The sequence below is a fragment of the Anoplophora glabripennis genome, unplaced genomic scaffold, assembly GCF_000390285.2.
Source record: "Anoplophora glabripennis isolate ALB-LARVAE unplaced genomic scaffold, Agla_2.0 scaffold372, whole genome shotgun sequence".
In the NCBI taxonomy this organism is placed as follows: domain Eukaryota; kingdom Metazoa; phylum Arthropoda; class Insecta; order Coleoptera; family Cerambycidae; genus Anoplophora; species Anoplophora glabripennis.
Genome location: NW_019416460.1, coordinates 171,769 through 196,735, shown reverse-complemented (window position 1 = coordinate 196,735; position 24,967 = coordinate 171,769). Strand labels below are relative to the sequence as shown.

Sequence of the window (24,967 nt, the reverse complement as noted above, 5' to 3'; positions counted from 1 at the left end):
CTCAACAAATATCGTACGGACTGTATATCCTCTTTATTAGATATTTTAATAGACAGAATATAACTACTTTTAAACAAACTTTTATTTATGTTCTTTTACATAATAAAATGACCTACAGCAGTCACATAAATTAAAAATCAATATGTCTGTGAAAGTAGTAATATCTATAATTTGGTAACTACTTAAGTATTCCAATAATTTCATCGCTATCAAGCAACAACACGATTTATAGTTTTTTTGCTATAATTGTCAACTTTCAGTTTAGCTAAAATATTCAGAAGCTTTCATAATACATATAGTCATTAGTTGCCTTGGATCGTATTGCTTATTCTGCTGTCTAGATGGAAGCGATGAGTTGAAATTGAACTTATTATTACTTATTATTATGAACACTTATTTCTATGTTAAATTAAATATTTTGAAAAATTTGAATAGTGAAAAATAAAACAGTTTAATTTTCACTTACACTAGATTAATGTAATTATTTTAAAATTATTTAACACTTTATAAAATTCTTTACAGATTGCTAAATCGTAAAATGTAATGAAAAGAAACTTATTATTATTAGTGAACATCATTTTCTATATTATTGCAAAAAATTAATAGTTTTATTAGATATTTCTGTGATAATGGGTCTGTTCGACTATAAAATTGCCTTAACCAAAAATATATTTTTCTTTGTGTCATTTTAAGCTCTTTGATTTTGTTTATAACTTTCCAAGGCCTCCTTAAAAACATTTTTATTTAAAGGTATCATCGAATTGTGGGGTATACCTACTGACTGTCGTCGTAGTAAAATTGTGACTAAACAATATATTATTAATATAATTAGACAATATTCTTTTAGTCATTATTTTTATTTACCTACTTGTTTTGTATTTTTCTGTGATTTCACACATTTTAAATAACGTCAGTGCGATTATTTTTAAGGAATAAATAAATAAATGTATGTCAGGTATTTTTTATTCGTTCATCACCTTGGGGGAAAATATTTTGAATGTAAATTTCGGATCGTGGATTGAAGACAAATAGAGTCATTGTATGTATCAGAAATAAAACGCTCCACGGAATTGTGTACAATGATGCAAGGCCAGAAACTGATATATTTTTTCAAACTGAGTGTTCTATGGATAATAACATGACGACGTCATTTTTACCCTATAACACCCGTAGTGCCTTCAGGGGTTAATGCCCTACTGGTGTGTTATTTAATGATAAATTTTTATTTCTTGTAACAGGTATGGCCACTTCTATGATATTTAACATGTATCGACGTTAATAAATGCTACTTGTAATATATTATTCAATTGATTTATTTCCATGTAATGCGTTTTTAATTTGCCCTAGGGAGATGTACATATTCATAACATTCGTTTATAGTGCACTAAGGCATTATTTGTTTTAATTTAATGTATATCGAAATTAGGGTAATCATTACAAAATTACAGTCTAGTAGGACTATTCTTCAAGGGTAGCTTCCTTGGATGAGAATAAGCCTATTTAGATCAAGTTACCGAACATTTTTCTTGACGATATAGATTTAAAAAGACATCTTTTGTAACCTTACTTTATTCCCTTTAAAAAATGTACTTATTGCTCATATGCATGGTTCCAGATAGAAGTGGACATCAATTTTCTTAATGGAAACATCAAGAAAAATTTTACCTGATCCAAATCGTTTTCGTTTTATCCATGGAAGCTACCCTTAAAGTACGACTTATTCGCTTTCTGACACTCCGTATGTAGTGTGTTTTAATGCATCTACACAACCAAATAGTATAGAGATGGTGCCACTGTGGCAATTGGCAATGATTTTTTTTGAGAAGTGATTTTTCGCGAAATCATCAAAATTTTTTTATGGAAAATCTGACATCTTGAGTCACATAGAGGGTGCCCCGTTCATGTTTCAAAAAATCTTGTGTGCAAGTCCCTCATGGAAAAATAATGACGGCTGTTCATGTAACATTTTTTTCCTGTTTTCGAGATACAGTGTGTTGAAATTGTTACTTTCTAAATGGTTTTCCTTTATTATCTTTAAATGTCAAAATTTGTACGAGTAAACATCAACTGTAAGTTAAGAATAATGCGCAAACGGTTTTTTTCTGAAAAGCAGTGTCGCCGATACAGGTAATGGAAGGGGTACAATCGAAGAAAAACACGTTAAAAGTCAAAATTTATTACATTTCTAAACGGTTTTGTAAACTCTTAAGGATACTACAAAAAAAGGTATACTTGTCGAAATTCGGTAGCATGGTACCATTTTCGAGAAAAATGAAGTTGCATTTTTTTTGCTCTCCTAAAGCGCTACAAGTACATTAACAAAATATTAAATTGAGAGAGGACCTTACCATTGAACGAGCTGAAGATATTTAGCTACCAACATTATTTGCATTTAAGACTATAATTTTAATTTCTTACGTATCACATGAAACAGTGAAATAATTGTAAAACATTTAGTTAACTAAAAAAAAAATTTAATTTATTTTAAGTTTCATCTTGTAAACTAACATTTAAAAAAGTAAATCAAAATAAACATTATGGTAATTAATTATCTATTATTAACTACTTTTAGATTTTGTAAAACTACTAGAAACTAGACTATCATTACTAAAATAAACAATTGTTGAATGGACTGAATTGTTGATGGACATGAATGCTTAGAAAAAGTGATAAAAACAGAAAAATACTAGGAAACAGACTCGGAGACATACAAAACAAAGCAGCTGCACAATTAAATAAATGTGCAACCTCGAAATACTACAGTAGATACTGAAATTGTCTCCCATTTCCTTCTATGCAACTTCATTTTTCTGGAAAATGGTACATGCTACCGAATTTCGACAAGTATAGGTACCTTTTTTTTTGTAGAATGCTTTAGAGTTTACAGAACCGTTTAGAAATGTAATAAATTTTGACTTTTAACATATTTTTTTTTCGATTGTACCCCTCCAATTACCTGTATCGGCGACATTGCTTTTTCGTAAGAAACCGTTTGCACATTATTCTGAACGCACGGTTGATGTTTACGGGTGTACAAATTTTGAGATTTTTATCTTTAGCCGATTTAAAGATAATTAAGGAAAACCATTTGGAGAGTAACAACTTCAACACACTGTATCTCGAAAACAGGGCTTCTAAGAAAAAAAACTTTACATTTACTACCCCTATTGTTTTTCCATGAGGAACTTGCACACAAGTTTTTTTGAAACATGAACGGGACACCCTGTATATTTTATTAAATCTCACAATTTCTAAAAATGTAAGAAAATTCCGGATACGTATAGGTACAATCCTTAGCATTCGTAATGCTTATTTGTTCTTTACACAATCGTATTAAAATACGCTTAAAAACAAATTTTAAATTATACGAAATATACAAAAAGTCAAAAGCTTTTCATTTCAAGTTAATGTTCTTTAAATAAATAGAAGTTCACCTCTTTTGTCCTTATTTTTGTGAAATAACATGTATAATACATATTAATTTTACAAACATTGGTATATAAATTACTTACCAACATATTATGCTTACCAACCAGTGAACACAACCTAGGGCATTAATAACAGATATTGCAAAGTAAGCAAAAAAATATCGATTGTGCAAAAAATATTTTTCTGATCTGATTTACTTCACTTTCTGAGATCCAGCAAACAATACAACATAGATTTACTTCTAATCGGAATGTCACCTCCAACCTAGTCACCTGCAAAAAAAAGCCGACCTTGTACGAGCGAGGCAATTATCTAAATCACGAAACAATACACGAGCGTTTTTCAGAATCCAATGAAACCAACCCGACCAGAAAATATCCATGAAGACTCGCACTCCTGATCAATGGGTTTTCTAAAAATCCGCGACTATCTTCATTCGAGACCGCCAGGCAGAAAAAAGATGACGCTCTAAGTGCGCCCGCAACTATGTCAGCGTAATTCTGGTCCTGAAACCGCTCGAAGATGTACAACAATCGAAAATCGTTCATCATCAAATTGTTGGTGATCGCCTGCATCATTTACCTGTGCATCCACGTGCTCACGAACAACGCGGGGCCGGTGATCAGGGAGCTGCAGGAGTCCGGCAGGAATCTGGCGGCGTTGGACAGCGCCAACCTGGAGCAGACCGCTCTAGCGTCCGAGAACGCCATCAAAGAGGCTGTGCCCATCGCGGAACCGACCAAGGAACCGGAAGCCCGGGTTCAAAAAGTGGTGAGTAGTTTTTTATTATACTGATATGCGAATGTAGTCGATAATGTAACGCAGAGCTGGCAATATTCGAGGATATGTAAACCTGTTTTAATGTTAGAAGCAATATAGGTACACTAATTACAATAATTAAAGCAAGAAAAATCCTAAATTTTTAGGTGATTTTCAAAAGGCTGTCTTAAAGGCGAGTAATTGTAGAGCAATATAAAAATCAAATTGAAGATTCTAGTTTCAGGATTTGAAAGTCAAACATTTTTGTTGTTTGAGTTTTGCTTCTTTTTCAAAACATCCATAATTATATTTTTGGGTATCCCAACTGTCAACTCTTTAAGTTTGATTCATCCTCTTTAATTTGAATTTAAAATAGAAGATTCGGCAAATTCCAAGAAAACGTCAAATACAGGATGTACTGGGGGTCATATTTATAAGGGGGTGGGGGGAGGGGGGAGGTGTGTATCTTTAACCTTTAGAAACACATACAACATGTTTGTTTTCTCAAATTCCGTTGTGGAAACTGTTTTTTTTTTCATGATTTTCATACCTCGCTGCTAGATAGACCTGTGTGATCACAAACAGCGTACATTAGCCACAAGCGCATACACATTTGACTGCAGCATGTATTGTTGTCAGTTTAGTTTTTTTATTTATAAAAAAAACTAAACATTTTAGAAAAAATATTTAAAATGAAAGTTGTAGGAATTTTCAATATACATCGAATAAACCCAAACCAGTTTTGATCGATAAATAAATAAATTAGTTATTGCAAAAAAGCCGCTAAAAATCGCAATTTTTTCAAATAGCTCTTTCAAAAATAAATTATTTTTTATGAAATTTGGTGAAAGGATAGCTCTTGGTGAGCAAAATAAAATGATATATTCAAAATTGAAAAACAGTTTTATAGTTTTTGCAAAAATCGAGTGTTTCGAAAAAAAAGCGTTTTTTTTTTGTAAAATCACGATAATTCATAGGCCGCCCCACAACAGGGTTTGGCTTAAAATTTTCTTTAATAATTACATTATTATGTGCAAATATTGCACTATAAAACTGATTAACTTTTTGATTTCAATTCGTATCAAAATGTCGATACTGCCATTCGAAAGTTGACATTTTTTTACGAATTTTTATGTTTAATACATCAAGATTTTTTCTACTTTCCGCCTTTTTATTTCTTCAACTAACTGACATTACTTTATAAATGTACATGAAAAGAAAAAATACACATAGTTCGTTACGTAGGATCGACATATACAATAGTAGTATTACAGTTTAATTACGGGGATTTTACAAAAACGTTTATTTTCGAAAAACTCTATTTTTGCAAAAATTATAACATATTTTTTAATTTTGAAAAAATCATTTTATTTTGCTCATCAAGAGCTATCCCTTCACCAAGTGTCATAAAAAAATATTTATTTTTGAAAGAGATACAGTTATTTGAAAAAATTGCGATTTTTAGAAGTTTCTTTGCAATAACTAATTAATTTACTTATCGATCAAAACCGGTTTTGGCTTATTCGATGAGTATTAAAAATTCCTACAACTTTTGTTTGAAACATTTTTTTCTAAAATGTTTAGTTTTTTTTATTAATGAAAAAGAACTGTTTTTTGAACTTTGGACGCCATTTTGAAAATGAAACCGAAAAGTTCAGGTGGGGTAAAGTAGTTCATTAAATTCTACGGAATATTTCCTAATTTTTACATATTTTCAATTACTGAACTATTTTTTGGCACCTGCAAAAGTAATTTGATTGGACTATAAATAAAGATAAATGAAACAAATGAAAATAAATAAATAATCTGCTAATACTCACCTGATCATTACAGCACGTTCACAAAATGTTATAGGGTGAACACCCTCTATGACCTTTTCTTTCTATTTATATTCAAATAAATGTAGAATTTAGTTTCTCTCTACTCAACTTTCTTCATCATCTTAAGTATGTCCGGACATTCCTAGAATTAAGTTTACAACGTCATCAAAAAATAATTAATTGTATTATATATAAAATGGTTTTTTATACAACGATCCTAAAATAGAATAAACATAATATCTTAGGTTATTTTTAAGGAATTGGTTCATTTGTTACTTAAAAATCTGGAACTTTTTGCCTTAGAGAAGGGTATGGAAATACGGTTAGGAGTGGGATTTAACTGTATAGTCCAGCATTCAGTTGCATCTGCTTACATTTAAAATGTATTTCAAGAATTCTCGACCTACCCGCAATGTACAAAAAAATGTAATTTTGTATTCAAATATATATTTTATTATTGTATATCATTAAGTAGTAAGTGACGTCCTGTGTTATAAATATGTTCTTTTCGTGATTTATTTACTAGGCTACAACCATTTAAGAATTTTGAAAATTAGGCTTCATTGTCGGTTTTTACAGCACTTTGAATGTAACTATAGAGAGAATTTAAAAAATACAGAAATTACTTTGCGCTTTTCTTTACTATATTCGTCTATACTCTATATCTTCAACAATTTGTACATTGTCGACGTACCTCAAATTCTTTCTCTATAAAGCACTGACCATTAGGTTCAAAATTTAAAACAAGGAAGCTGTCACAATAGCAGTTCCAATGAAGATTCAGTCCACATCTCCATCAAATTATTTTCTTTCTAAAATCCAGCCTTTATGCCACTATTTGTGTTCCAGTCGACAACCGTGCAGCCGGAGAAGCCACTCACAGTGTTGGAAAAAGTGAAAGAACTGACTCAGTGCTTGGACAAAACCTTAGTGCCAAAAACCCAACAGCGCGGCGACTATTGGGTGCTGTACAATTACGTGACCGCCGAGAAGACGTTCAAATGCCACGAAAGTATTACGTACACGACGCACGCGGACTATTCCTTCATGGACAACTTAGTGCCATTATTGGAGAGGTGGAGAGGGCCCGTCAGCATCGCGATGCACGCCCCCGGGACCGATTTCGCCAACACGTTGGAGTCGATAGCGTATCTGAGGGACTGCGCCAGTTCCCTGGTGAGGGAGTACACCACGTTTCACATCTACTTCAGCACGAAGCACGTACCCAAAGAGGTAAGGCGGCAGTCAGAAATTATCAATTGTTATTTTGCTAATAGTGTATAGCAGTCACGGCTATTGACTTCCGTACCAGGGAGGGCGGAAAATTTTAAATACAGAGTATTGAAAAAAAATCAAATATAAAAAAACCGGCTAATAGCTATTATTTGGTATAGTCTTTCCGAATCAGTTGAACGCCTGAAATAAAATGCAGATTCCTAGGAATATATGCAATAAAAAAGCCTTATATAAGAAATTAATATATCCACGATTTGTCAAGAAAATTGAACTTCAATTTTGTAGAGAAGAAATAAATCTTAGTACGGTCCTGGTCAAAAAATGTCATGCCACTCGATTAACATCACCGCACGCTTGCCGAACCGAACTTAACAGAGTCGAGTTTTCGCGCAAATCAGTGTTGCCAAATTAAAATGTATGAAATACACACAAACGAGATAAAATGTTTTAATGCAATAATAAATAATTTTGGCCAGTTTAATACAATCCTCTCGTTTTAATTAAAAGGAAAAATAAACAAAATTCAAATAGTTATTTCACTGTAAATGATAATGTGCAGTCCCAGACAAGAGGTTTGTAGAAACAATGTACATGTTGTTACAGAAAAGACTACTATTATTTTAGCAAATGATAGGTTGGATCACGACAAATAAAAAAGATGCAAACTTACCGCTATTATAACTATCACCATGTCAGGACGTTCGATAGTAGTAAACATATTATTGTTGTCTTCGTTATCTATTGGCAATTTAGTTAAAACAATAACTTAAGAAATAAAAAATAAGAAACGTCTTTAATAAACACTTAACGACTAAACAGCAGAAGCGCGATATTTTTGACACAACTTAACAGCAATTCGCCCGCAACCCGCAAGACACTAGCTGACACTCCACAAGTGCCGTGCGGAGTGCGGACTAGGTCAATGTTTTTTGCGCTATGTTAAACAGGACCGGCATTAACATTTTGTCACTTCTTGTAATTTTTTGGAAAATATTTTTGATACTCAAATCTCATAATCGCCTTATGGTAGCATATATTATTTTACTTCATTTATTGTCAAGAGTCTAGGTTTTTTATTTATTTTATAGTAGGATCGTATTCGATGCAAAGTAGAGCAAAAAATTGTCGGCCTTTTATCACAGGAAAATCGTGTCATTATTTTTAGGAGGCTTAAGATGAACCATTTCAAATTTAAAATTAAATTGAATGTAAAATCTGAAATACCGCTGCATACGCACTGTGTTTTGGTACTAGCTGTAGTCGGCCAGGTGCATCGTGTGTACAAAGTGGTCGGTTATACGTCAAATACTAACCTGGCGATCTTGATTGTAAAGCAGGGAACAATAAACAGTGGCGCGTACAGAGGTGAACATATGTGGAATTTAAATAACGAATCGGATTTGTAATAAATTACATTTTAAACAAATAGTTTATGAGAATAAAATGACGTGAACTGATCCCTTCATCGCACCCCATTACGATTCTTTTTTTTATAAGGCAAAAACCTTGTATAACAGATATACTATAAATATTTACAGAATGGAAACAAAATATAAATCCTATGATATGATTCTCTCAAATGAAAACACTAACAACAATTCTCTATCAATCTCAACAAAATAAGTTATTTTTCTATCAAACAAGAAATGTTAACAAATTATAAACAAAATATAAATTCTATGATTTATATACTGTACGCCGAACTGCATTTTTCTCATCTTCATTTAATATTAATTTCTTCTCTCCACCCCTTTTTTAGGTTTCTTAACGCCTCCTTCATTTTTCTTTTCTCTTAAAATTTTGAAAACAGATAATTCGCTTACTCCAGTATATCTAGAACACATTTCCGCCAAACCAGTCTTCAGTTTCATGGGATGATCCTTTTCTAAAGCGTTATAGACATTTAATATTATCGTTTTTTCTCTGAAATTTAATACATATTTTTTTGTACCCACAGCAGTACATCCGGCTTGCATCGCCTCCATTTCTCCATATAACAACAACAGAGCAATAATAATACGAAAAACTTCACTTCACTAGCACAGAAAATGTAATAGCATTCATGATTCACAAACAACAGCCCGAAACACACACACAACACACAAATAAAACACTAAAACCACTTTTGTTACGGAGCACAAGAAATATGATTTCACCACAAATTCTCAAATAATAGCGCGAAACACACATACAGCCCGAACGAAATATAATTGCACTTAACAGTTATAACCTCACAAATATCACGAGCGAGAAACACGCAGCACCAATACAACCGAAACGAAACTCACCACGCCGGGCCGGCACGCGCGCCACCGCAACAAACACAAGACACAAGTCATATGAGGGAGGATGAAGGGAGTAATAAATGTATTGTTGCCCTGCCGCCCAATGTGCGAAGGAGATGCCTTTGTTTTTCATTTTGTCCTTCATAAATATATAACTATTAATCCATAATGCATAAAGAAATTATTCAATTTCCAAAACCCCCTAAAACGTGTTGCACTGATTCCCTTGACAGACAATGATTTATTACTTTGCATCGAATATGATCCTACTATAGTTCGACCAGACCTGTATATGGGTATGGCTAAATAAATATGAGAACAAGTTTTTCAAATATTTCAATGCTGAGTTGCTGCGTCAGCGACCGAACCTGGTACATACTGTCATCCTCTTGGTTCTTCAATTGATATCGGAAAGATAACTAAACTAACGAACTAAACAGAACCCAAACTGCATAGTAAATATGCACTACTCCCACGCGCTACGGCAACCATGACCACCGCTGTAAACACAGACAGATGTAGAGGCGAGCTACGAGAAGCCCACGTATTGAGTTTTGCACACGAATTTTGCAAATTTTCGAGTTAAATTGATTGCACATTACAAATCTAACATTTCCTTTTTAATGTGTTTCATAATTAATTTATTTTTATTTCTATTTATGTTTAGAATTTAAATCAGACAGGGCACGATCGCATTCCTTCACTGTCGTCTGTTCATGATAGCTAAGTTTTTGAGATTTAGTTTCACCCAATTTTTATTCTATTTTTATTTAAACTAGCTACTCTAAATCTAAATCAGCGAGAAACAAGAAAAACAACAAAAAACACGTGATTACTGCTGTTTTTGTGTATATAATTTTGGGTTTGGGTTGGGTATTGGTTGTAGGAATAAATTATTAAAATAATAAATAAAACTAATAATTCTATATTCATTACACCAAGTTTGACTTTGATATTTTTAATATAAATTTAGTTGTGTTTCTGTTAAATTTCGGGAGTTCTACACCCCTGCAGCACCTATGGAAAAGCCGCTCATGGTATACAGGGTGTCGCAAATTTTACCGACGTTTGACTGCATATTCACGACGATAAATAAATACGATCTACGAAAAAAAAGTTAAATAAAAACTTTTTGGTTTTTGAGTTACAGGCCTTCGTCAAAGTTGTCAAAAATAAAACTAATTTAATTAATAACTTCAAAACCCTTTTACCGATCGCGTTAAAATTTGGGACATTTATTTGGACCAATATGGCATATTATTTCTTAAAGTTTGAGTCAAATCGATGTACTGGATGTTAGTCTTCTCCGGTTACCTCTCCCTTTTAGCGGCCAAAACTTTTACAGTGATCGTATATTTAAAAAACCTGGCAGCAACATTGAAACAACAAAATGAGAAATGAGAAAAATATTTAAAAACCATACAAAAGAATTAAATCATCAAAAACAGTACTCGCAAGTACTGTAGTTTCGAGTGCGAAATCTATTATCTTAATTCAAAATCATTCTAAAAGGGAAGTAGCCTTATATTTGAATATTTTTACTTTTTTATAATATTCTTTAGTTGCCTGGGGAAAAAAATGTAAACGGCAGTTTATTTCTAATATGGAGAGTAGTAGCCATCAAAAAGATATTGTTCAGTGCCCCAGTACAACGATGTACGCAATATCAGAACTTTTATGATTGTACTGTTCCAAGGAGGAAAAACTTAAAATTAAAAAATTTAAAAAGTTTGATGAATTAATGAGTTTGATACGATATAATTGTTTTCCATTTTTTTCTAACCTCATTACTTTGACAAAATAAAAAAACTAAAACTGTGCTGCCTGTAAATAATTTCATACTCAACATTTTATTTTCTGTCTCAAATTAACTTTAAAATAGTAAAGTTTTTATGTTTTATGTTTTCATCTGTTGTAATATGTAATAAAATTATTTTCCTCACTGCCACTAATACTGCTACAGTTATAGTTTTAATCATGTGAATATAGTTAGTATGGTGTATCTACAGCCATTGGATCTTTACGTTCACGTCATCAAGCATAATCGGATGAACTAAGATTACAAACGAGTTGAAATCAGTGGTTGTATTCACATTTGTATAATGAAAACATGTTTTGTGATTTTTTGTATCATAACAGTTTAAAATACACCAAAACCAAACAAACTTAACCCCGATTTACTGAAACAATCACAGAACTCATAGAAAATCCATCTGTGACAACAAAGAACGTAGGAAATGATGATAAAATATATGTCCACATTTTAAGCTCACAAAAAACGACAAGATGTATGTCTCTTTCTCATTCATCAGGGAATTAATAACTTATGTAGGAACTAGTATCAGTCGCACAACATATGAAGGCGATTGCTTGTCCTTTTTTTTAATAAGTTAATTTTCATTGATCAATAATTGAACATTTGTCTTTTATATTGATATATGTTGATGACGTAAACGTAAATATCCAACGGCTTAACTGTACGCGCGAGTGGTGACGTCATTAAAGAGACAAACGAAACCAAGGCATATGGAAATGCAATAACTTTCTGTTCTTTTTCGAATAATTACCACATTTCCAGAGCTGCTGCATCTTCAGATCATTCATTTTATTATGCAAAACATATACTGCTACATCAAACAAAATATTTACGTTCATTGAGACTACATACTTACTTTCGTCTTACGTATCAATTTAAATTGTCTCTTTATATGTATTTAATTATAGCTACACGAAAGCAACTCTCCAATCTATATTTTAATACTCGTCCACTATGACAGCGTAGCTTATAAAATCAGTGATATTATTTTTTACATTACCATGATTTTGGCCAGAATAAGTACCATTGCGATTATCGTTTTATGTGATATATAAAATTTCAACAAGTAGATCGTTGACATGATCCTAATGATGGAATTTATGAAAAATTTAATAGATATGCGCATTTGTTAAAAACGTTTTTGTGGAATTAATTTAAAAACGTGTTATTCAAATTTTGATAGATGCGCATTTTCCTTTGATGATCTTAAAAACTTGGCCATATTGAGTAAACTTTCACGTATTAAAATGATGAATTGGATTACAAAATTAATGGTATAACAATTACTTTAATGAGCTTTCATCATCTGAAAATGTGTTACTGAATATTATTCAGTAAAATGTTCAAAACTTTTGAAAATAGAGATCTTGAATCTCCCAATTTTAATTTTTATTGCCTTTTAATATATTTAACACAAAAAGTTATCAAGGTCACAATTCTGCTGTGGTATAGCAGAGCCGTATGTATAGGAAATAAACGCATTTTGATATGACTGACTTTTAAAATAAAAGCTTATCAAAAAATGTCCGTTCAATATATTAATCTAAAACTATAATAATGTAAGCTTCTCAGAACGATTGGAATAAAATTGTACCATTGCATTGGCATAAACACAGATTTAGGGATAAAACTAATTTTCAAAAGTATGAGTATTAGGTTGCAAATATGGAATTTATCACACCAATTTTAGCATATTGCATGAAAATTAAACGCGTATTTTACAGTAAGGAAAATGAATAAACAAGTGAAAATATAATAAATAATCCCAGAAACTAAAAAAATAATAATCCTCAAATTTGTATGAGGATAGATGATGATTTAATTAAAGATGCTGCCCATTATTGATTACATTGCTCATACATTGATTACTTTACGTTGAAAAATATATTTTATTACACAATGATGCTAAGATATTATAGAATAGTATACCTATAATTCCTGAACAAACTCCGAACTATTTTTCAGGTGACTGTTATCAGAATTTAATTAACTTCGTTTTGTCACTGTCCCATTTTAACAATATTTTAATTACAATAACAGTGTATTATAATTCTAATGAATTGAATTTTTGAACAAATTAAAAATCCATGGATTGAAAATTATTAATAATTTTCGGCAAATTAAATTTGCATTCGCATAGTTCATTTATATTTACACTGTTAATTTTTTTGACGCTTTCATAAATTAAGAGAGTTAATTATTCATTCAATACAGTCGACAACATATCTACTTCCGTTTTCATACGTAAATTCTAAAAAATCCATTATCGCGAACATAATATTTGAAAGCAGTTTTATAGATTAATGTATTTGTTTCTCTCTTATACATGTTTCATGCATATGTATATACATTTTTCTCCTTTTGCGATAAAATAAATATGAGGCGCCTACTATTTCTTTAAATTAGTCGCCGCACAGCGTGAGTTTTTTTTTTGTTATAAATTATTATTAATGAGAGGGATACGACCAGTATTTGTAATGTTGTAATTTTAGAAATCAGTAGAGATTCATCAAAGTTGATATGTACAAGAAAACTAAATTTTTGTTTAATTAACTAATTTATTTATTAATTGTTATATATAAATAACAAAGGCATCTTTATGAATTTATAATTTAAGTTATATTTTTTGCAAATATCTGTCACAGTTCAAATGCTGTAATAATTACACTTACACTTCCCTTACATCACAATATCTGATAAGTAGAAATTGTTTTCTGTATAGTTCCTGGTGGAGAAAGTGAATTGTAAATGCATTTAGAGGAGTTATAACATTGTTTTTTTTTTCGTAATTTAATAAAATATAGTATTTGTGTATGCACATTAATAACAAAATAGAAACTGTATTTGTTTTAAATTAAATGTCAGAGAAAGTGCCTCTGTTGAAACGTCTTACAAATATGGAAAGGATTGTATAAGTTGATTTGTTATTTTCATACTTATAATTAGGGATGTTCATTGAAAAATCTATTGAAAGCAGTGTAGTAGAAATAATAAGTGACTGTAAAATTGACGTGTAATTATATAAAGTGTTTTTTGAAGGAATAATTCGGTAACAACAGTTTCAACGTCAGGCATTCTCAATGAAAAATAAAAAATTATTCATAACTGCCGTACCCGGTGGGTAAAGAAATAAGCTTTTAGAAATAGAAATCTTGGGCAATACAATTAGGAGAGCGGTTCACCCCTAAAAAGATGCTTCTAAATGAAGGTAACCGACTAAATTTTTAAAACAAAAACCTACAGCATGAAACTTTTTTTATTTTATAAAGTGTATTTTTCTGATAATTTACATATTTTTTTTTATATTTTTCGGCGTGGTCAGTCAGTCAGTTTTTGATTGTAAAATGGACCAAAATAAACACTTTTTGTTCTCTTACCAAAAAAATATATCTTAAAGTAAAAAATCTGCCGATTATTATGCTTTTTTTAGAATTAAAATATGTTCAGTAGTTTTTGAGAAAAAAATTCCGAAAGTTTGTCGATTTCGTCACTTTTTTCACATTAAATTGTAAATATCTCGGAAACGAAGCATTTTTCGAATTTTTGTCAAAGGACAAAAAGTGTTTATTTTGGTCCATTTTACAATTAAAAACTGTTTGTCAAAGCCATTCGGCGAATAATTTTTTTTTACAACTTTTTTGTTTGACAATTAACTGACCACGCCGAAAAATATAAAAAATATATGTAAATTATCAGAAAAATACACTTTATAAAATACAAAAGTTTCATGCTGTAGGTTTTTGTTTTAAAAAATTAGTCGGTTCATGCCTTTTAATTAGGGGTGAACCGCTCGCCTAAATTGTTTATTTTGTTACTTCATTTTACACCAAAAAGTTATCACAATTTAGCCTTTTGCATCGGGTTTATTTGTGGCATTTACATTTTTTCTACGAAATCTCAGCAAGATCAGGATTTTCGATTCATTTTGGTCAATATCGAAGTCAATATTCTCTGAGGCAGTGACCTGACGCATTACGACTGCTATCACTTAAAATACAATAAAAAGTAATTTTATTTTATTACTTGGAGACTAAAGGAATGCAATAAGGAATTGCCTGGACCAACACTTCCAGCGATAGGTGTAGTTGTGTAATAAAATTTCATTGTGGTGTATGAAAATGTTTCTAAGAACGGCGCATTGTCCGTTTCATTGTACCCGTATATGGATAGGTCGTCATGTTGTAGTGTGGAGTATAATGCTATATCCGGGGTGCAGTTTGTAGATATACAATATACGCTTCAAATACTTTGTTGATACTATAGTACGAAGACACCAAAGAAAAGCGGGTGGATCCGCCATCTGGCCTTTTGAAATATATAATGAATGGGCTTTGGATGCACGAGATAATTTAGAATAGATACTGTAGTTACAGTGTATAGTCAAGAAATAGGTCGTACATCATTATTTCTGTAGCAAACTCGAATGTGATTAGACCGTTTACAGCCGAAGAATTAACAAAAAAAAATGCAAGTTCGACATCTCCATGGAGAAATGTGTTTTTATTGAATATGATAAATAGGATGGGCTGCTTTTCCGCAAGTTTCTCATTACAACAGATTAGGTTTCAATTACACAGTCCCACAAAAAAAAAGGATCGGATGTAGTATTCAGACCCAGGTATTTCCATGTATTTTTTCCACTGAATCCGAATCTGCCTTCAGATTTGGCCCAACAGGTCTGAGTTTTCGGAAAAATTTACAAAAAACGTCATTTACGATCGACAAGTTATAAAAAATCAAATTATTCTACCAGCTCACTAGACGTATTTTTCACTCGTTTAATTCCAATTTATCATCATAGAGTCAGACAAGCTGGTCCAATTTCATTCAAAAACAGAAAATAGATCAAAATGCTTAAAAGCGCCATTTTCATGGCATAATTGGTATTGCAGAATTCTGGATCCACCTTTTTATCCACCCACCCATTTATGAATTCATACATCTTTCTATAGGTACAGTCAGTCGTTCATGCATGAATACGCATATTTATTCATCCGCCTGTACCACCTATAAAACCCACCCATCCACCCATCTATCCATCTACTTTTTGTACTGAGAGATGAGATAACAGCCTAGAAGATTGAGAATGCAATAAAACTTGTAGAATACTCTACTTTCTAAACAATATACAACGATATCTATAAATCATTCTTATTTTTGTTGCTATAACGTGTTCTCTTTTCTTCAAAGGGTTACGCTTTCGTTTAGCACCTCTATTCTTCTTTTCTCTTTTTAATTAATATCCAGCAAAAATCGGCCATCATGTTTTCATCCCATCTTCCTTGATATCGCTGTTCTATAACCTTCATCCTGATGAAGTCGTTCGCCTTGTTCTTTGCTATAATCTCCAAGATTTTCAGGAAACCAATCCAGATGTGAATGAAGGAAGTGCAACTTGTAATTCATCAAACATCCCAGATCTTGGAAGTCTTTTATCATTTTTGATACAATTTCTTCGTATTTAGGACTCTTGTTGTTGATATAAACTTGTAACGTCATCCGCAAAAACCCGTAAACCCTTAAAAAACCTTGAAGCTTGAAGCAAACGGTAAACTTAGGCAAGAGATTATCATCTAACTTACCCTCAAATTGACAAGTATCAATTTGTGCTATTTATATAAGAAAAAAAACAAATAAAAATACAATGGTTGTAGTATTTTAGGTCAAAATATTGTGTTGGTTCTTTTATTTAATTTAACACGAGCTTTCTGCATTCATAAATATTTTATTGTTGATAAACTTAAAAAAATGGGTTTAAGGTATCCAATTGACAACTGGGTTCACTCTTTCCTAAATGACAGAGAACATAATCTCATTTTTTGAAGATTTCATTGGGGGTTTCCTAGGGGAGTGTTTTATCTCCCCTACTATTTATATTGTTTATCAATGATTTAAAACATCATGTAACTGTCGAAGATACCACTTTAATTATTAACGCAAATGACAGTACAATATGTATTAGTGCCTCATCTGCTGACGAGCTTCAAGCGAAAGTAAACGCCACACTTGAACAATTTTATACGTGGTGTACCAAAAATAATCTAATTATCAATCCAACAAAAACTCATTATATTACATTGTTTAAAAGACAAATAAATTCTTAGGACTTTTCATTGACGAACAGCTCACTTGGTCGGCTCATATTGATCATTTCGTAAAGAACTGCCTATTATGTGATCAGGAATTTGAGAAATGTAATGGATAAACATTATCTTTTAAATATTTATTTTGCATTAGCATATATACATTCAAAATATTTACTAATTTACTGGGGGACTAGCGCGGAATATCACAGAAGTTTCATTTGCCAAAAGAAAATTATAAGATTAATTTTATCTCTCAGTCCGGTATAATCTTGTTGACCATCATTTATACAAAATAAAATTTTTTCTTTACCTTGTATATTGATATACGAAGCAGCCGTATTTGTTAAAGGCCGTCCTGAATTTTTTAAACAACATAACAATGTGCACGTGTATAACACTCGAGGAAACAATCTAATTTCAAACTTATATTTCAAACTAGCGATTTTGTTCCAAAATGGCTCTTATTACGGAACTTTGCCAACATTTGTAGACCGTGTGGTATACGGGTGGTACAATGCAGCGTTGCCAAAACGGTGAAATATTGAGGCATGTGTTTGATTTGGTTATGTTATAAGGGTCATGTTTGTAGTATAAACACGGAGGATATAATTTGCGATAAGGGTACTCGGTACGACTTGTTTGAAGCCTGCCGATAATTGTCAATATAATGGGCATTCTAAAATATACTAAAACTATATCGTTCTATTAGTGACCTCATTTGAAATTAAAATTATTTCCCGTCGCCTTGCCAAAGAAGTATAACAATTAATATCGATCGTTTTGAACGTACTACAAAGGCTTGTTTAACACAACTTGGTTTTTTTTTTCCACTGCGCTCCAATAATTTTGTGCAATAAAAGGGGCAAGTCTACGAATACTAAGGTGTAATTATTATTTTTTAATTTGCTTAGAGTAGAATTTGATTACTTCACTACCCTTGCTTGAACTTTCATTATTACAAGTAATAGTTTGATCTATCAGGATTTTTTTAACCGGCCCTACTGACAAATACAGCTGTCACTGTTTATTTTTTATATTTATTGTTCTGTTGAGTAACGTATGGGGGAATTCCAATTAATTTTTATTTCGTAACACATCCTAGCGCTATATTTATTAAATATTCATACTTTTAATCATAATTATGCTTGCAATCACTGAAATATCAAGAACTTAATGAACTATAACATTATCTTATGCACTAACCGCACCCTAATCTTTTACGTATCTAGGTATTACTTTTATTTAAAACCTTGCAGTTGCATTCGGTATTGACGTTAAATCTTTAAGATTCCAAGCCGTGTGAGGTCAACGAATCAACCAAGGAGTTTAAAAAGCTGATACTAATTAAACATTTGCTAGCCTTCGGCCGAAGAACATGTGTTAATTGCAAAAAAATACTGGAAGTGCTGGAACTGGTTTTTGAAAAGAACGGAATACGTTGTTGTTTAACATAATTTTAATATATGGATGTATTTCTGTTCGCACAGTGACAGGGCCAAAAATTCCTTCGAAGATTTTAATGGCACTAATCAATCATCACCAATGTTTCTTCAATTTGGAAGGAAAATTTAGCATTATGTTTACTGTCAGTCATATTGATGTACGTAGATGGATTTGCAAATTAAAAAACGCTGAATGAAAATTATTATCTGTAAATACTGGAAATGTACGTGTGTTAAAAATTAGTTTTAAAATATGTTATCAAGAAAAATGTCAGTATATCGCATCCCCATAGAAAGAAGTATAGTAAGAAGAAGTGCGATGCGATCTTAATTTCCATTGCTCATGAATTATGTCTGAGTCATTGTCGAGGGCTTGCGTTAGGTTGTTTGCTATCAATTAGTAGAGTGATACCAAGCTCTTCCTGTATTTGTCGCCGGAAAAAGCGAAGTGGACGACAACTTTGAGGATTTAGACATAGAATTGTTTACTGGTGCAGTGCAAAACCATCCTCAAATTTGGAATGCCGCCTTGGAGGATTACCAGAACTAAAAAGAGAAATGCATGGGTTATTATTAGGCGTCAAACTTATCTGGATTGTCTCTTAGATACAAAAACGATGTAACAAATCTTCCTCTTGTGCATGTGAGTCGTAAGTCAGTATTTGGCTGTATCCAATAGCGTCTGTTTATCTTCCAAATATACATTTTGTATACAAGAAAAGCAAAAATTGCACGTTTTTTACGGACAACAACATCCATCTCTACGACAGAATACTACTACTAGCGTCATCTCGTCGTCTAGTGCGTATCTGATTTTGCGGCAGCCGACAAAAGAATGCGTGTGTGTACCGACTCTAAGATTGTCTAAAGGCAATTCTTCAAATAATGTTTTGCAGAAGCAATAAGTATGCTATGCCTATGCCCAAAAATTGATCGAAAATCGACATTATGCCTGAAGTGACCGGAAAACGTATGAATTTTCTGGGGGTTAACATGACTATCCTTAGTATTAAGAAAAGAATATTTCGTGTAAACTTCGGATCTAATAGGAGTAACTTCAACAGGCATTCGTAATCGATATATAAGGTCCGCCAAGTTCTACGGTGAAAGACTGTCTTCTGTTATAGAACTTCTTCGTTAGTTGGCAGCATGGCAATCTTTAGTTCACTGTCAACGTGTTGTTGTTTTTCACCATCTCAGATTTGATGTACATGAAAGGTAAATGCAATAAAATTATTATTATTCAACTAAGAGTACTGAAATATCCAATAATATAAACTTAATTGTGTGAGAAAAACATTCTCCTAATTTTGACAAAAAAAAAACAAATTCTGGCTTCCGAAGATGGCGAAAAACAACACCAAAACGTTGACAATGAATTAAAATTTGTTTTTTTTTATGTTGCTGATCTTTGTTCCATTAAAACTATTATGTTAACAAATAAAAATGTTTGTTTCTCCTGCTGTCTAAAAAAAATGTGTTGCTAGCTAGAATTATGTTGATTGTACAACATCCCAAGCAAGTCAACGCGAAACAAGTGCCTCTTACGTTCATTCTTTAATGTCGAAAAAAATGGGATTGCTATTTAAAAAAAAATGATATCAACAATTTAAACTCCAATAAACTGAAGATATAAATAAATCGATGCGCAATTATAATTAAAAATCGTTGTTTCAATATTTTCATAAAAATTTTTATATTTCTAGAAAATGGATTAATTGCCGCTCAATGTATGCTATATAGAAATAAAGGAATGTCAAAAAGGGTACTTAAACTTAACATTACAATTTTTCCAGGTTCCAAAACCCAACGCTGCCTTCACCGAGCCGTACAACTGCTCGCTGACGCCGCCCTTCTTAAACGTGACCTCGGACAACATGTACAAGTCCCAAAAGAAGCTGTTATACCCCGTCAACGTGGGCAGGAATGTCGCTCGCGAGACGGCCCAGACCCATTACATCCTGCCATCCGATATTGAACTCTATCCTAGTCCAAATATAATCGAAAAGTTCCTAGCGATGATAGCGGAGAACAAGGGGCCGCTGCTCAGCAAGAACCCCAAGGTGTTTCCGCTTCACATATTCGAAGTGAGTGCCAATCAGCCGGTTCCGGAGAACAAGACCATGCTGAAGGAGATGCTGGTGAACGGCACCGCGTTGCCGTTCCACAAGAAGCTCTGTCCCGGGTGCCACAGCGTGCCCAAAGCCAAGGAGTGGCAGATGGCCAACGAGTCCAAGGGGTTCCACGTTTTCCATGTGGGGAAAAGGAACGGGAGGTTCATCCACTGGGAGCCCATCTTCATCGGAACGCATGCGGATCCCTTGTATGATGAGAGGCTGAGTTGGGAAGGAAAGAGTGATAAAATGACTCAGGTAATAAAAAAACTGTACATTTTTCTAATTTAATTTTTTCCTTAGTCTCGTATAAGAATTTTCCATTATATAGGCTGTCCCAATATTCTGAATATATGGAACTACTATTGTCAACGTCGAAATAAGGCGATTTATTAGCAGCGCACACGACAAATAGTCGGCAAAAATGCTATTCCTTATCTCAAAAATCAATCAGCATTTACTATATTAAATACAGAGTATCTGGAAATGAATGGGCTATACTTGAATTAAAATAAACCGATTTAAATCAAGTTACCTTTCTACAAACTTGCTCCCTTAAAAAGTTATGTTAGTATTACTTAAAATGATATGAAAAAAAATCAAACTTAATAACATTTTAAAGAAGCAGGATTGTATTAAAGTAATTACAATTTCCATTCAAGGAAGCTAAGCTTGAAATATGTCCTATTTATTTTCGGACACCCTGCATATTAAGGAATCGAAGTTGATCCAAAGCTTTCATAAACTGTGCGTTTTCATCGACCAAAAAATATATGTTTATTATAAAGTTACATTTTACTTTTATACTTCGTAAAAATCTAACCTCAAGTCTCATGTAATAAAATGCCATTGAACCTTTGAAAATTTTCATGTACTAAATTTTAACGTATTGTTTTCTGAGAAAGATATGGCTAAAATTTGATTTAAAAAAATATATCTCAAAAACAAAATCGGATAGGAACAAATAACTTATTTTTTATGTTAACGGTTCCCAAATTCGTGTAATCTTATTCCAAAACACCCTTTATATGTTTTTTATTGAATTGTGCGTCAGTAAAAAATGATAATTTCAATTTCCAATAACTGATGATGGTATTTGATTACAAGTTTTTGAACTCCACAAGACATTATTAAAAAATTAAGACATTTAAAAAACTTGATTTGTATTGAAAATATGCTGGTGATGGTTAATAAAATATTTAATTGTGGAAAAAAGAATGGATATATTTTCTTAGAGGAGGAGGCATTTTTGTATTCCTGTAAATGCAATTACTCTGCTTACACTGACATTTACAGTGGTGATGTACCATTGTTTTATTATTATTTGATACAAAAAAAAATTGTTATAAAAATATATGCGGTGTTGCAATTGAAAAATCGGAGAAGACAAGTGTTGTTTCAAATTCGTAAAGTTGACATATTTACAAAAAATACCTTGTATAAAAAAATTAATGTCTCGCGGATCTAAAGCGGTTTTTCACACTGTCAAATATTTTGATTCTATTTGAAAATTGTTACAAATTTTAGCAGACCATGCTTTCAGCAAAATTTAAGTAATTTTTAAATAAATTGACATTACTTTAAAATTATTTACACCACAGTATTTTCTAATGAATTCAAATATGTAAGAATATATACACAGGGTGTTCTGAAAGACACTAGTCCAGGGCCTGATAGAATTTCAAAAAATATTACAATTTGTTCCTATGAACCATGGGCGTATCTTTTTCCGTTTTCAAGGTACAGGGCGTTGAAAATAATTTTTTAGAATCTAGTTTTGGTCCTGTCTTCCACAAAATTTGACCAAATTAACTGAAATTTTGTTCTGTGGGGTTTCTGGGTATGTTAAATGTTCTGGACTTATTAATTTTCGGCTATATCATACAGGGCGTTCAGTGCAGTACTCTGCCGGAACATTTTAGGTCCTAACTTTTTTGAGGTTAATCTTTTTGCCCTTTTTGTCACTTGCTGTTATTCTCATGGTTCATAGGAACAAATTGTAATATTTTTTGAAATTATATCAGGTCCTGAGTTTATGCTAGTGTTTTTTAGAACACAAGTAGTACTTATTTCACCAAATTTTATTTTAAACTGGTGAAATCATAGTTATTTGGAAAAATAAATAAATGTTATTGCCAACTCTGATGCTCTTTAGCATCTAAGATGACTTTGGACATAGGTAACTAGTTTTAGTCGTCTTATTTGACCCTCAAGAATTTGTGAAAGTTACAAGTGTACGGAATATTGGGACACCCCTCTATTTCTAATCCGTTTTTATCTGGATTTTATTTTTGGCTAAAACGTTCTAGCGCTACTCCTCAAATCAACATTCTACCTCTGTTCTAGGGATATGCTCTGTGTGTGATGGACTACGACTTTCTCATATTAGACAACGCATTCCTAGTCCACAAACCAGGTATAAAGGTGTACAAAAAGGATGCCAGGCGAGCGATGCTAGCGGCGAAGACCAACCAGCTGATAAAGAAGATAATCTTCCCAGAACTTAAGGTCTTATATGGCGTTAAAAAAGGCTGTGCTGTGTAAAAAGTTAGTGGTGTAAAATTTCCGTAGCCATATTCTAATGTGTAACGATGAACTGTTTGTGAAGATATTCCCCTGAAGGACTTTTATATTTTATATGAAAATGTGATCATCATATTTATTAAGCACTGTTAGATTAAACTAAGTGATCAGAATTACCTTATGCTTATATATCCGTTAAGACATTTTGACTTTATCTATTTCCTTTTATCATTGTGACTGATGCCCAAGTCTGAGGTTTGGACGTAACCACATTTTCTTGTAGCATTTTAAGCACTAATTTTTGACGGGTTGTTTTTAAAACGCCTAAAATAAATCGTTTTATGTGATTAGTTGTGTTGGCGAAATTAATTTGATGTTTATTTTTTTATATACTTAAAAAAAAATAAAGTGAACCATGAAATGCGTTATAGTTATGCTAGTCATAAAAATTTACTGGACATAATGTTTATGCTTTTTATTGCAGTATTAATGTCTGTATTATGCTATAATCCTTGTCTTGTATAAGATTTTTTTTTTCAGTTATTGACCTTGTTTCGCTTATTTTAACTAATTGTTAATAAAAATAACCTGTCGAATACTTATCAGGCCTTTATTTATTTATTTATTTTTACTGTTTCATAGCCTCTCGCTGATTTATCATCGAACGTAAATCCGTTTTTTCTTATATACTATACAGTTTAGTAATATTATAGTTACTAGAATAAAATACAAATGGCTGACTTAAACTCAAGCCTGTTTGTGTATCGTTTGCTCATTATCTTATGATTTTATGTATTATTTTTTAGTATAAATTTTGTACTTAGTACCGTTAGTTGATTATTTATTGTAATTTTTTTTTTCGTTTTTATTTCGCTGTATTACCATTGATTGTGCCTTACCAATCCAAAGTGGTGATTAAAGTAATATAAAATAATACTTTTGTACTATTATGAAAGTGTATTCTGCAAATATATAAATAAAAATAAACTCGTATTTTATTATTTTGTAAAATTAAATTCCAGCATAATTTTAAAACGGAAACCTGCAGGAAGCTTTACAGCTAGTTCAACTGAGTAAAAGAGGGTTTTACCAGGGGCGTAGCTAGGGAGGGCATGGCCCACCCCAGAGACTTAATATTACCATCTTTGTCATATCGGTAAGTAGACCGATCAAAATAACTCATTTAGAGGAAAAAAAAAGAAAATTGTTACCTGGACTTTTATAAGTGGAAATGGTAAAGGGGATTATAATAAACGAAAAAAAAATAATGCATGGGCAGGGGCGGCGGAGGGTTGATTTGGGGGGTTGAAAATTATGAAAAATTGTATCATTGGGATTTCTGGCGAAAGTTGACGTCAGACAAAAAATCTAATAGAAAATTTGTAGATCATGCAAAAATCTACAACTTTTGTAGAGGTAATTTTTTAACATAACCTCAAAATTTCCGAGAAAAATGC

At 32.0% G+C, this 24,967-nt stretch overlaps 1 protein-coding gene across 5 annotated transcripts in view; it reads left to right on the top strand.

Annotated features, from left to right (window-relative positions):
* The window catches only part of LOC108910174 (beta-1,4-glucuronyltransferase 1), a 193,828-nt gene extending 169,331 nt beyond the window's left edge, over nucleotides 1-24,497 (top strand). For all 5 annotated transcript variants that reach the window (XM_018714706.2, XM_018714704.2, XM_018714708.2 and 2 more), the window contains 4 exons: nucleotides 3,776-4,200; nucleotides 6,858-7,241; nucleotides 20,670-21,245; nucleotides 23,334-24,497. In XM_018714706.2, the coding sequence (XP_018570222.1) occupies nucleotides 3,952-4,200; nucleotides 6,858-7,241; nucleotides 20,670-21,245; nucleotides 23,334-23,531 (1,407 nt within the window). In that variant the 5' untranslated portion in view covers nucleotides 3,776-3,951 and the 3' untranslated portion in view covers nucleotides 23,532-24,497. The remainder of the gene's footprint in view (nucleotides 1-3,775; nucleotides 4,201-6,857; nucleotides 7,242-20,669; nucleotides 21,246-23,333) is intronic.
* The last annotated feature ends 470 nt before the right edge of the window (nucleotides 24,498-24,967 follow it).